The following is a 13891-nucleotide window of genomic DNA, read 5'->3' on the forward strand; positions in this document are numbered from 1 at the left end:
AATAACACAAAAGAAGCGATGTGAAATGGGATAACTTTATTTCAAAATGAATTGTGATGTCAAATGTCCACAAATTAATATCTTGGCATTACGCTCATTGCATTCTTCACTGAGTCTCCATAAGCTGCACTGTCTCATCAACAACGTCGAGTGTGATTGGAGTCACAGTCTTGGACAGAACAGCTGTAGTCCCAGGTTTGTATCTGTAATTACCTTCCCTGTAAACAAAACAAATATATACATCAACAGGTGTTCTCTGTAATACGGACTTCAATGTGCCTGCTTTGTTTTCTCATATATTTCAATGTAAGCATTTACTTCTCCCAGGCAAGTGGCAAACGCACATCAGTAAGGAATAGCAAATCAAAAAGAGACAGATGATGGAGAAGAGAGAGAAATAAAAGAGGGGAACAGATGGCAAAGGACAGAAAGCAATGAAAAGAATAAAAGAAAAAGAGAAGAAGCAGCAGAGAAACAATGCCTTTAACTTTTAAAAGGAAAAGAAAGCCAGAAAATGGAAAAATAATTAAACAGAATTTCAGAAAACTACATTTCAGTTTGTCTGTATGACTGTAAGGTGTTAGACCGGGTACGCCCAGCTCGATTGGCCGGTGATTGGAAACCTCCATGTTTTTCTATTCTGCTACCACTACAAATCTGCAGGGACCAATCACAAACTGGCTTATCCACCTGGCGCACCCAGATTGTAGGTCTAATTGGTTGAAGGACTAATGCGTACAGAGTCATTTGAACTGTGCCTGTTGATCACGCCTCCTGTGCAGCAGAAAACACAGAGCAGACACCCCAGACTAATGTCCAATCTTAATAGACTGAGCTGGGTCTGGTGATAGCCAGGCTAGTTAGGTACTGCAGTATTACCAAGAGATCCTTAATTACTGACAAGATAGAGCAACATCATGCATCTCTATGGAAGAAAAATTCGAACAGTTCCTGTCTGCTTAAGGAGGCGTGTCGCAACGACGTCATAGTGGGTATCGATCTCTGTCAGATTGGCAAGCAGTTCAGTTCGAATGTTAACAGGTCTGCTTAAAGGGGGATTTAGCCCCCCTCCCCTTTGCGAAGACAGAACGCGGAAATGATCGAACGTTTGCGCCTCTCGCTCCGCTTTAACCCTCTCTGGTATTACCAAGAGATCCTCTTGTAATGTCTGTAGTATTACCCACCTCTTCCCCTTCTGTGTTGGCTGATCAAACGCGCGCAGGTACTGCACTCCTTTCTCCGTTATCACACACAGGTCCACATTGCTGCCTGAGCCCAGGTCACAGAAGATCCCCGCTGCTATGGCGTCTCTCACCAGAGTCTTCGCCTCTTCCAGCTGAACATACAGCAGGTGTGAGGAGGAGAGGGAGGAGAGAGTATGGGTGAGGACTGGATGAGTTACTGATTTCTTCTCAATAACAATGATGTGAGAAACTGTACTTACCTCCATGTTTGCCTTATAGCGGTCCTCAAACACGGAGACAGCTGCGGCAGCCCCTGAGCCTTAAACAGAATGATACAGGACACAATGTCTCAGAGGACCAGTCCCTCTTTGCACACTTTCAACCAAATGTTATCTTCATCTTGAGTTATTTTATCTGAAATAGTTACAGTGAAAAACTTCCATCCAACAATCTTCGCATTCAGAAGTCTATAGCATCTTAGGCTACACAGTCTCTCCGTGACCTATGACTGCACACTGAAGACTACAAGACTACACAACTGAAAAATGTTTACTATCAGCAAAGTACAGTATAATTATACTTTAATCACATCTATGACCATTTATCCAACATACAGAAAAGTTAAGACCGGCGCCCACCGGACACGGCGCTCAGCAGTGTGGGCTTGACGCGCAGGATTTTAAGAACAGTTTTCTGTCCCTGTGTGGCTGCTGTGCAGCAGAAATTTCTAGTGGGCTTTGCTCCGTTAAAAACAACGGAGTTCTAATTGTTTTCTTGTCGCGGCGCGCCACGTACGTGTCTGGTGGGTGCCGGCCTTAATACATCTGCACTACCCCTTTCTGTGATGTCTACAGGAGGACAAGAGAGCTTTCTCAGTGCAGGCTGGAATAGGATAAGCAGACACACTGGGTGTTGTCATAGGAACAGGGTTGAGGGGTCATACCCATGGTGAGGAAGGGCAGCTTGTCATATGATCCATGTGGGTAGACACTGTAAAGGTGAGCACCTGTAACATCCACACCTCCAACAATCAATGAGGAACCAATCTGACCCTGATACCTGCAATAGAGAAGCAAGTCTTTTGAGTTGACACAGGCTGCAAAAGAGGACAACACAATCGTGACACCAGCGGCAGCATTACAATTTGGACCATACAGGCGTAATGTAAAAAAGACATTGGCCTACATCGTACCACATAGTTGAGTGAAAAAAGATGAGTCTGGAGGAAAACATAGGCTATAAAATCTTTCCAATATACAAGATAATTACGACTTTGATTTATTTCTTGTTTGTTACCATGTTTATGTTTATTCAAAACATCATAACATCAAACATCAACATCAACATGATTCTGAAACAGCATCATTGTTAGCCGCCAGGTCATCTGGTTTGAATCTCCCACCTGAACAGCATCTGTTTGAGTTGCCGAGTCACCATGGCAACCATGGGTGGACGTCCTGTGGTCAGAGTGTGAAGCTCCACATTGGATGACATCATCTGCGTGGTGATATCTGCATCCGCCGCCACTCCGGCCCCGCAGCAACTGTGTACACACACGGACAAACATCAGATTTGTATCTTCAAACAATTTGTAAATCATTACGATGTAACTATAATTACAGCAAACCAAGTATGCTAGGGGGCAGAGGGTATTCTAATTGAGTTCATCCCAAGTTTTTTTTTTTTTTTTTTTTTTTTTCAAAGTGCTGGTCGGATTGACATCACAGTTTCATACAAGGTACAGCCAAATCGTATCCGCTAGCATAATGATCCAGATGCTGGAATTGTTTTCTGTCTATGTGTTTACCGGTCTATCTCTCTCTCTCTCTCTCTCTCCCTCTCTCTCTCTCTCTCTGTCTCTGTCTCTGTCTCTGTCTCTGTCTCTGTCTCTCTGTGTGTGTGTGTGTGTGTGTGTGTGTGTGTGTGTGTGTGTGTGTGTGTGTGTGTGTGTGTGTGTGTGTGTGTGCGTGCGTGCGTTTGTGTGTGTGTGTGTGTGTGTGTGTGTGTGTGTGTGTGTGTAAAAGCACTGCAATTTTAAGTTTTTTTAAAATAAAAGCTCTGCCATTCTTCTCCCCATTTTACTTCTCCTGCTGAAAGAGTTATTTCTCCTGTAGTTCAATTGGTCCATTAAGACTCTGTCAGCACTTGATGGTGGGATTAATGCCCTGGAAGCAAATTGATAATCTACCTTCCAGACAGGAGAAGTTGCATTGCGTCAGCTTTGCAGTCGCCTACAAAACAGCTTTTCCTAAAAGAAGTGTTTGTAAAACCAACAACATAGTTCTGTTTGGATAAAGATGTTTGGTAGAAAAACTGGTCGTGTGATTCATCCAAACAGTTCCTATGAATTGTGTGCACATGAAGTGTGTAACCGAACCTAGTTGTGTTGGACTTGGTACATGAGTTCTTAAATCTTTCACTGTAATAGAAACAACCTCGGACACACAACTGGCCTCATCACTTACTAAATCTTCTCAGCAATGTAGTGAATCTTCATACAGTTCTTATCAGCCACGACCATATCATCTGTTGCTCTTGTGTCTGCTCCAAGGATCACCCCATCCTAAGATATAGAAGGTGAGACAGAGAATTAGACTAGGCTACCTATTACATCATGTAATCAAGACAATAACAATGAACATGTGTATAGCCTACCTTGAAAACGAGTCCAGCAATGGTGGTACCTGTTTTTCTTGCCTTTGGAGCACTGAAGCCCTGCTCAGACAAGTTCTGCTCCAACACAGCATTTCTGCATAACATTTTATACGGTCATTAATTTCTAATGCATGGAAAACAAATTCAAAAAGGAAATTACATAGAAATCCAGTCAAATCGGTTAAGGACTTAGACCTTCACTCACCGGCGTGTATTCTCAAATGAAAATCCTTTGCTTGGTGGTTCACAAGGCCGCGTTGTGTTCAGCATCGTTCAAATAACCAACCAAAATTTCAACTTGAGCTTCAATGTTTTGAGACGGATGCTATATGAAAGTGATAGTCTACCACCTGTCCGACTTTTTTCTTTTTAAAGTGTTTCTTCTTTATCGTTTTGATAGATATAAGGATGGCCAGAATGTGTCAGCATTTATTTAGCTTGCTTGAGACGTGATCTCTTTCACTTTCTGTTTTCACATAATACGTTGCACGAATCAAAATTATTCAGGAAGTGTGATATCGAATGATCACTGTCCCTCACAAACTAGTGTCTGCAGCCATTTGAGGTCATGTAGACTATGTTTAACTCTTTAAAATGAAAGAACGGATCAATAAAATAAGAATGATATAGCTACTCAACAGGCTACACTGACCAATAGAACCAGTCAGTGGTTCAAATTCAGGATAAAATCGTCACTATTAAACAGTGGCGCATCATTGTCAAAATACGCTTACAGTAGGCTACATGTCTATGATCCGATAGCCTACTGCGAAGACATGGCCCACAATGCGCGACCCTGCATTTCTACAACACAGAAAAAGTAGCCACTGTTTTTAGTTGTTGTAGGCTAAGCTTCTTGTTGTCTGTTGCTGGTATAACAACAAGTATCACGAAAACATGTTGACTAAACCTTTACAGGAGACTTAGATGTTTTAGATGTTTTTTTCGCTGACTGTTCTGCCTAAGCCCACTAGGGGGTAGCACAAGGTAGTATCGGCCCTAGGCTATTATGCCCCAGACTCTGTTGATCCTAACCATCTACCCTTTCATGGCTGTGATCTCTATCCAGTTTCCTGTGCCATGATATTGAGAAAGTCATTAGACTTCTCACACTTTTTTCCTTTCTTCCTTTCTTTTTATATATAGGCTAGTGACATGATCTGTTGTCCCAGTGCAAACTACTTTGTCATATCTGGTGCGTAGCCTAAATAATGTGCTGTGGAAGCAATCAAAATACTTTCCTACTCCGGCCGTGGCCCCACTTTGCATCTGCTGTTGGTATGAAGTCGCAAGACCAATTCCCATTCTCTTAGTAAATATGACAAACTCCTCTGCCAAGGTAAGTAGGCTACTCTGCAACCCCTGACAAATACAAATACCTTAGGCCCACCCAGATCGTTCAAATCTATTATCCCTTGTATGCTTATGGGCCTTTGTCCCTATCTGAGAACCTGTCTAGTATACTGGCTATAACATCCCAGTAATAGAAATGCAATGGAGTGCAGATCTATGGTCTATAAGGGACCCAGTCCTAAATTCTCACCACTGAGGGACTCTAGCAACAGGACATAGTACTGAATAAGAGTTCTGGCAGACTGTAGAAGTGCTCAGTCAGAGATTTGTAAGACTTTGTCTGAAGGATAAAGGTCTTCAGGGGAACCACAGTGAGACCACAAGAGTCAGTGAGATGAATAACAGTACAGGTGAGCAGTCTGTCGTTGTGAATAATGCTTGGTTGCTTGCCACTGATTTACAATAAGTGTCTAGAGAACCAAGGCACAACTTACACATAGGTAAAATGGAAAGGACCGAGAGATACTGTATATACGTTTCCCTCCCTGAATTTGCAATAAAACATATAGAAAGACAGAACATTTTCCAACACAAAAAAATCATTGCTTTATTTTTCATTTTGAGTCTGAAAATACTACATGAGCATACAGTATGTAATAAAATAAAATAGAAAATCCATAGTAAGTACAAAACACAATATCAACATACTGACTTTAAAAAAGAACAAATGTTAGATGTTTTGCATCCTTATACCCCTTAAATGCGATGGATATACAAGTAATACTTTTAACTGATCTCTTTCTCTTTTCTCAGTAAACTGAATCAGTGTGTTCCTGCCACAACCAATAGACCTGAGGTTCTCATATCCCTCCTCCCGCCCTCTGTTGTTCTGGAGAATACAAACACTGCATGCATTCTTGGGGACTTGGCCAGAGCAGGCACAGTAAACTCTTGTCAGTATCTTTTTTTTTTAGTACACTGTGGTTGGCATGAGGATGATGATGATGGTGATGGTGATGATAATGATGATGTGTTTAAATTAAGTCATAAGTGTACAGTATGAAGTGTGACGTTTTCTTTTTTAAAAAAACCCTCTTGTTTTGGGTCTCCTTCACTTTGAAACTGAGTGTGTGTGTGTGTGTGTGTGTGTGTGTGTGTGTGTGTGTGTGTGTGTGTGTGTGTGTGTGTGAGAATGTATTCTTATCTCTGCATTTAGACTGCCCACATATCAATCAATGTCAAAATGTATACCTTTCAATGTTGCTTCTCAGATTCCAGTTCAGTCACAAAAGTCCTGTAATGCTCTGGATGGTAATAGTTATACAAGGAGTTACTTCCCACTGGAGTCTCGGTCATATCCCACATCGTTTCTAAAAATATCAACACACTCCTCTTGCATGCACATTTGATAGAATGATGATAGATTTCTGATTTTGATAGAATAGTGGTCCCCTAAAGAGTGCTATGTTGGGAGCGACAAATAAATGAACAAACACTAGAAAATTCAACCAGTAATCATAGAGATTACTACATATAGTGGAATTTATTTACACAGGGTAAACAAAAAGCCCATAAAAGCAAGACTGTTTCAAATACATTCATGAAAATAAAAATAAAGAGACATTTTTTTCCTTGCATCGCCGAAAGGCGATTTAAGATGTTCAACTTGTTTTTGTGTCTGAATGATCTTTCTTTCCCTTGCTTAGATATCAGCAAAAAAATAAAAGGCTAATCCACCACACAGGCTTTCCCCAAAGGCAACAAAACTCTCCACACCTCAGACCATGTCTATTTTCTTCTATAATAATATTTCTCAGGATACAGACAAAAGAACGAGCTCAGGCACTTCAACTCAGTACAAAGTGTGAACTCAGAAGATAAAAATAAAGCACCAGTCAACTTCAAACACGTCCACATAAAAACATAAAAAAAACCTCACATAGAATAGTGCTATTTCCATCATCGTCAGGGAAAACCATGTGTATACTGTCAATGGTGGTGAATGTGACTACAGTTTGACCAGAGGTTTCAACCTCCATAGAGAAGTGTAGAAACTGTATCATAAACTATAGTAGTAAAATACATTTTCTGTATCTTGTGTTTTAAAAAAGTAAAAATTGCCTTGTCTCTTTGTGTTCTTTGTGTATGTGTGTGTGTGTGTGTGTGTGTGTGTGTGTGTGTGTGTGTGTGTGTGTGTGTGTGTGTCTGTGTGTGTCTGTGTGTGTACGTGTCAGTGTGTCTGTGGCTGTGTGTAGCATATGCAAGCTGTGTTTTTTTTTTGTCGTAGAGTTGTCTCTGGTTTGTCTCCCTGTCCTGTTCTTAACCCTGAGAAGGAGGTTTGAAGGAGGTTGGACGCATTTTCATCTCGACGAAGGGGATAGAGTATTCTTTGCCCTTCCATGTCGTCCAGATCACACCCTATGAAAGAGAAGCACATAGCTCAGACTCAGACTCAGACTCCCTGTGCTGCGCAGCCTGCGCCAATAAGATATCACAGGCCACATCGCAGCCTGCTAGAAACCGCTTTCTTGAATGAAGTCTCGTTATTTCCACATAGATAGAGGCTGCGTCGGGAAAGATGTAAGCTCTGATCCGAAGTGGACAGAGCAGATCCAATCAAAGACAAGACCACTTCTGGTCACTATCTACAAGTTTTTGTACATATTCTCAGTCAGGCTTGGTTACTTTAAACCTTTAACTGACCTTTATGGCATGTGTGTGTGTGTGTGTGTGTGTGTGCATTATGTGTGAGAGCGCATTTGTGTGTGTTTGCACACAGTGAGTGAGTGTGTGTATTAGCTTGCGCACACGTGTGTGTGTGTGTGTGTGTGTGTGTGTGTGTGTGTGTGTGTGTGTGTGTGTGTGTGTGTGTTTTCTCTTCCCCCCTCTAGGTAAAGCCCCCTCCTCACCTGGTGATTTTTGGTGGTGCCGTAGAGGCCGTTGAGGTTGGCCTCATGGCAGTTCCTGTACCACCAGCCTCCTCTGTAGGATATGGCGCAGACGCGGATGTCTGAGAGGTCCCGGTCTCGGGTGGAGAACACACGGCCATTGTGGTACGTCATTGAGTCACCTTTCAGGAGAATGGACAGACAAGGGTGGAGTGAAGAAAAGGGGAAACATGAATTCACAGGAGAAGGAACAAAATGGGGGTGTTAAACGTTAATGAGACTTTAGACTATTAAAATGAAAAGATCTGGTTTACTGTATCAAATGCTAAAATGTCATGATGTGTAATTCATAACTCTGTGAATTCTAGGGGTCTTGAATATTTTTTATACAGGGTTAGTACATTTCTTTACATTTTTTAGGTCCAGAAAAAATGACAAGCTGTAAGATAATATCGGGAAATACTTTCAAATGTTCATATTTTGACAATGAAAGTTAATCGAGACCCACCTGCATTGCCAGTGTAACCAGACACCCTGAGTGTGTACGTCTTCCCTTGGCCAACGGCGAATGATGAGTATTTGGCAAAGACAGTCTCACCCTCGGCACGCATGTCTACCCGCAAGCTCATCGGTTTCATTTTGGTCATGTTATGAAGTAGGTCATTACCTGAGGAGCGAGAGAAAGACAGGGAAACAGAGAGAGAGAGAGGTAGATAGAGAGAAAGAGTGTGAGAGTTACACGATCCATCAGAGAGAGGGGAGGAGATTGTTCAAATGACTCTTCTTTACTGTCTTTACTCTGTTGTCCACTAGAGGTCACTAGAGTTGTTACTTGAATACTGTGACAAATGACGAATGGGTTTCACTCTAGCAACTGATTTCAAACTGTTTGAGAGTGTGGTTGTGTTGGCAGTAAGACTCAAACAAAAACTGGGTGCAAGCATTAGCTTTGCAAATTTGTTTGACAGCCTTTTAATATATTGACATTGTTCAGTCTACAAGGGCTGTCTGTTTTGTTTCATCTTTCACATAGTTGACGGCCTCTTTGTGGAAAAACAGCTATCATTAAAGCTTTATCCTTCATTACTGCCCTGACATTTAAGCTTTTATGACACCAGCCTGAACGGCTTCTGTTTAAAATAGGGCTGGCGTGCCCCTGTGGAGTGGATCAGATCAGAACAAAAACAAACGCAGTGTGACGCATGACTCATACCCATCCAGAACTCTTCGCTCGGGTCGCCAAATCCGCTGCGGTAGTCTTTCCAGCCCCTGTAGAAGTTCACCTTGCCATTCACTCTTCTCTGGAAAAGCTGTGAATGCGCACGCACACGCACACACACACACACACACACACACACATATGCATGCACATACACGCACGCACGCACACACACACACACACACACACAGACACACGCAGACGCGCACACACACACACACACACACACACACACACACACACATACACACACACACACACACACACACACACACACACACACACACACACACACACACACACACACACACACACACACACACACACACACACACACACACACACACACACACACACACACACACTTAAATAGCTGTCACACACAAACTGAACTGTATTTAATAATCTTGGTAGCAAACTGTCTATATAACTGCTGTGTGAACTGATATATGGCAATGGCATCCTTTGTCGAATAGGCAAATGTCAGCCATGACATTTTGCATTTGCACTTGTCCATGACTAATAATCTTTTTTTTACTCCCTGATTATCTGAGAGAGACGGCTGCAAACATTGACTGAGGGGACTGAGGGGACTAGTCCAGAGCTTGTGAGTCGAGCTAGAACTCCCCCTCAGGGGTGGACGGCTCTTACCGTCCAGCCGCCTCCGTCCGTCTCCATGTCGCAATAAACGGACACTGGCTCGGAGTCCTGGCCGTTGGGGAAGATCTCGACCAGGCCGGACTCGTGCGCGCCGTTCAGAAGCTCCTGGGAGCAATCGGTTGGGTACGGGAACCGGAGACTTCCTGAAGACCAAACACGAGGACAATAAAACGGAGAAAGAGACGCAGAGAAACAGAGACGCAAAGAGCTGAAAGACATGTGGAAGGAACAAAGAAACAAACAGACAGAGATGGAACTGAAATGGCCCTCAGTTTTCCACATGCTCCTAGGCCAAGAACGTATAGCTACTTTTATTTTTCTGTACATTAATACAGTAGCCTATGTTTGCATATGTGTGCATATGATCAATATATTTGTTCTGATTGAAAACGACACTGACACATGTCAAAGGGTTGTAAGACAATGTGTTAGAAACACAGGATCAGAAAAAAAAATTCATTAGCATTTTTATGAAAAATGGCATGTCCAAAATAATTCATAACCCTTTTAAATGATCAGTGGAAACATGTTTATTTGCCATAACAGCAATCAGCATCTTATACACTAATACCTACCAAGCCTCCCCATGATTGTAGACCACACCTTTTTAGCAGCAATCCGGGTTTTGCGGCAGGAATGATTCAGGACCATTACTCTGGCCTTGTGTGACACTTTTTATGGATTGAGGTCTGGACTTTGGCCGGGCTACTCTAAAATGTTGATGCTGTTCTCTGTTAACAATTTCTTGCCTTGTTTGGCTCTACAGTATGTTAGGATCATGTGGTTTAATGGTCCAATGTCGCCTTTTGGGACAGTTCTCTCGGCAGACTGCCTGATCTTTTCCTCCAGAATCTTAATATAGCTCCTTGTTTTAGTGTTACCATTTACTTTGAGAAAGTCACCAGGTCCCACTGGTTTAAAAACATCCCAAAAGAATGTCTCTTATTTAAGAGGGTATAATTAATTTTGGACATGGCAAGTTTTTCATAAAAAAATAATAAAAAAGATAAAAATCACTTTTTTTTCTGATCCCATGTTTCTATCACATTGTCTTACAACCTTTTGCCATGTGGCAGTATCATTTTCCGTCAGAACAAACATATTGGTCAAGATAAAATCAACATTAAATTAATATTTATTTATATTAATAGTTTTGTTCCTAACTGTATACAGTATCTTTCTGTTTTCGTTTATGGTGAATAACACTTGGTGGCACAACATAACCTTTTCTCAGATATGTTTTTGATAACAAAAAAAAAGCCATTTTAGGCAGGACAGCTGGCATCTACATAGATACTGTATGGCGTTGACCTGGCCTGACCAAAGGTTAATGCTCCCACGCTGTGTCACTGTGTCAGTGTTTGGTCCTCACCTGTGGTGAACTCAGTGGTGATGGCCTCCGTGTAAACCCCTCCTATCTCTGCCTGTAGCCGCACGATGTACTTGGCACCCGGCCTCAACCGCACCAACCTGTGATCATTGAGGTCTGGGCCCACAAACGCATCCTGTTTAAAGAGGGGGGGACACAGAAAACACACAAAACCTCACTGATTATGTAATTAACACCAGAAGGGCACTTGGAGAGCGCAGACCCCCCACCAATGCCAAATGGCGTATCTCGCAACATTATTGAACTAAATTCACAGAGCGGAAGGGCACTGTGGCGCAGCAGGCTACAGCGCTCATACCACATACGGGTCCAAGTGCCCACGGGGACCCAGGTTTGAGTCCGGCCTGCGGTCATGTCCTGATCCCACCCCATCTCTCTCCCCCATTTGCTTCCTGTCTCACCCTTCACTGTCCTATACAAATAAAGGCAAAAAGCCCTTAAAATAAATTCACAGAGCCGTCCAGTGAGAGCTCTAACGTCTGCTATGTTCTTCCTTGTCATGTTTCCACCAAGTTTCATGAGGCCTCGGCTTGTATTTTTTCCAGTGGAGTAGATATCAGTACAATACAGTGCAAAATATATACTTTCTTCTTGACATACAATGTGACAAAGTCAGATTTACTCACTGACTGACATACAGTACTAATGAACGATAATACTCACTTGAAAGGCCTGGCCCTCTATGGCGTACTGTAACTTGTAGCCTGAGGCTTTGGAAGCGGGTGGCTTCCATTTCAACACAGCCGAGCGTGGGGTGACCTGACTGGCTGTCAGGTCCTTCGGTCCGTCTCCACCCCGTCCAGAACCTGTCGGAGAAACACATAGCACATTTATCAGGCATTTCTATCATCATCCACGCACATGAAGCTGACTTTTTTGTGAAAAACAAGACAGAATAACTGTGTCAGAAAAGCAGCTGATATGTCAACTAACTAGAAGAAATGCATAGACTACATTTAGGAGAATCAATCTGAATGACAAGAATGATAACAGATACATAATACCCAATGCTGGGATTTCCTCTACAATATCTGATCACATTGGATTAATGTGCTTTTAATATATGGCAGTTTAGTAATCGTGCTTTGGTAGTGTTTTTATAGGTTGTGTAGGCTCTTTAAAAGACGAGTCTTAAACAGGAAGGAACAGAGGCCCACACTCAAAACCCAGGGACAGCCACTTATCTTTACAGGTCTGTTTTACTACACAGACCAAATAAAACGTCCATCCAACAAAAACAAAAATGGCCTTCCCTTTTTCATTTTTGAGCACGGCTTTCCATTCCTTCCTGTTGTATGACATATAACCATAACATGGATCCTGGCTTATATACAGTATATACACCTGGTTAAATCTCTTATGTGGTGCTGATGCTGAGCCTATAGGTGCTTCTCAACATGCCTCCTCGATCCTCGATGCTCGATCCTCGAGGGGCGTTCTAGAAGTAGTAGTGAGGATCGAGGCCAGAGGAGCGAGGGAGGACGTACTGTATAAAAGCCCAAATGAGAGGCACCCTATGTGTCTGTGTGACTGACTGACTGACTGACTTACCCCCGGTGGTGGAAAAGGCAGTGGTCGCTCCATTGCTCGTGCGGTCGCCAAGGTGACTGGTGATTGTGACGCTGTAGTCCGTGGAGGCATCCAGTCCGCTCAGCTGCTGGGCCGCGGCGTTCCCAGACACCGAGATGGTCACATCTGGCCCTGAGAGAAGATTAGAGATAAAACAACACTGGAGTCAGTCCATGGGACACAGCTGATACAGTCTCATAATAGACACTGTGAAATCTCTTCCTTGGGCAAGCTCTGTCAAATGGCTGGATAAATACTGGGCCTGAGAGTCGTATTAAGTGAAATAGAAGTTATAGGGTCTTTGTCTGGGCTCTCTGAGTACCATATTTGGTTTATGTACGTCCCTCGAGACGATTTTCAGTCTCGGGCCTGTCATGGATTGACAACGCAAACAGTCAAATAACTGACAGTGCCTTTAACAGCTGGGCAGCTGAGCAAGCAGAGCTGTAAGATCTTCCCTCAAGTGTTTTAGACACTGATTGCGCCAAGGCCTGCCGAGGATGACCATGCAAGCACCCAGGACAGCAGGCTGTGGTGGACAAGGTTTTACAAGCAGGACTGCATAATGTCCTCTCTGGTGATTTAAACACTGATTGCATTTGATGTTTGAAAAGCATTGTCTGCGTTTTTACATGCCAACAAGTATGAGAGAAAACAACAGTGTCAACGTCATAGTGTATTGACAACGTTTTTGGTTTTGTTCAAAGTTTTTGGCATGTGTATGGACTTCTGAAACATGTCCAATATGAATAAAAACATTTTAGTATAAGAAGGCAAAAGGTATTTTCAAAAATGTTATGGGATGACCTCTAGATACATAAATCCAGAGAAGCTACAAATCACTCATTTCATGTCTATAGAGAAAATGATTAGTTCATTAATTATGATGGGTTTTCAAGAAATAATCCAAGAAACATGTATATCCAGTGTCACTCAGTCGTGTAATGAGAAGAGAAACCATGTAGAATTCATCGCCCTTAAACCAACATATCCTCAAACTGATGCAAATCGCAGAGGTCCATGAGAGAGTGGG

At 42.6% G+C, this 13891-nt stretch overlaps 2 protein-coding genes across 4 annotated transcripts in view; both read right to left on the minus strand.

Moving 5' to 3' along the window:
• Nucleotides 1-21: 21 nt before the first annotated feature.
• On the minus strand, nucleotides 22-4321 carry psmb10 (proteasome 20S subunit beta 10). Its single transcript, XM_062529948.1, has 8 exons — nucleotides 4045-4321; nucleotides 3840-3933; nucleotides 3650-3747; nucleotides 2587-2727; nucleotides 2128-2243; nucleotides 1445-1503; nucleotides 1185-1336; nucleotides 22-218 (listed from the first exon to the last, which is right to left on the minus strand). Exons 1-8 carry the CDS (start codon nucleotides 4107-4109, stop codon nucleotides 107-109), a joined length of 837 nt encoding a protein of 278 aa, XP_062385932.1. The 5' UTR covers nucleotides 4110-4321; the 3' UTR covers nucleotides 22-106.
• Nucleotides 4322-6635: 2314 nt separating this feature from the next.
• Nucleotides 6636-13891, minus strand: part of LOC134073010 (tenascin) — a 34278-nt gene continuing 27022 nt past the window's right edge. For all 3 annotated transcript variants that reach the window (XM_062529938.1, XM_062529936.1, XM_062529935.1), the window contains 8 exons: nucleotides 12841-12990; nucleotides 11953-12095; nucleotides 11272-11404; nucleotides 9891-10042; nucleotides 9234-9330; nucleotides 8529-8687; nucleotides 8042-8202; nucleotides 6636-7550 (listed from right to left, as the gene is read on the minus strand). In XM_062529938.1, coding sequence (XP_062385922.1) covers nucleotides 7452-7550; nucleotides 8042-8202; nucleotides 8529-8687; nucleotides 9234-9330; nucleotides 9891-10042; nucleotides 11272-11404; nucleotides 11953-12095; nucleotides 12841-12990 — 1094 coding nt within the window. In that variant the 3' untranslated portion in view covers nucleotides 6636-7451. The remainder of the gene's footprint in view (nucleotides 7551-8041; nucleotides 8203-8528; nucleotides 8688-9233; nucleotides 9331-9890; nucleotides 10043-11271; nucleotides 11405-11952; nucleotides 12096-12840; nucleotides 12991-13891) is intronic.

The sequence above is a fragment of the Sardina pilchardus genome, chromosome 24 (genome assembly GCF_963854185.1).
Source record: "Sardina pilchardus chromosome 24, fSarPil1.1, whole genome shotgun sequence".
Lineage (NCBI taxonomy): Eukaryota > Metazoa > Chordata > Actinopteri > Clupeiformes > Clupeidae > Sardina > Sardina pilchardus.

What these genes read in the sequence shown, in the direction of transcription:
- psmb10 (XM_062529948.1), bottom strand. Translation starts at nt 4,109, where the DNA reads ATGCTGAACACAACGCGGCCTTGTGAACCACCAAGCAAAGGATTTTCA. An exon ending in TTGCTGGACTCGTTTTCAAG is followed by an intron (nt 3,748 to 3,839) that starts GTAGGCTATACA and finishes TCTATATCTTAG; the next exon opens with GATGGGGTGATCCTTGGAGC. An exon ending in CTCAAACAGATGCTGTTCAG is followed by an intron (nt 2,244 to 2,586) that starts GTGGGAGATTCA and finishes TCTCTATTGCAG; the next exon opens with GTATCAGGGTCAGATTGGTT.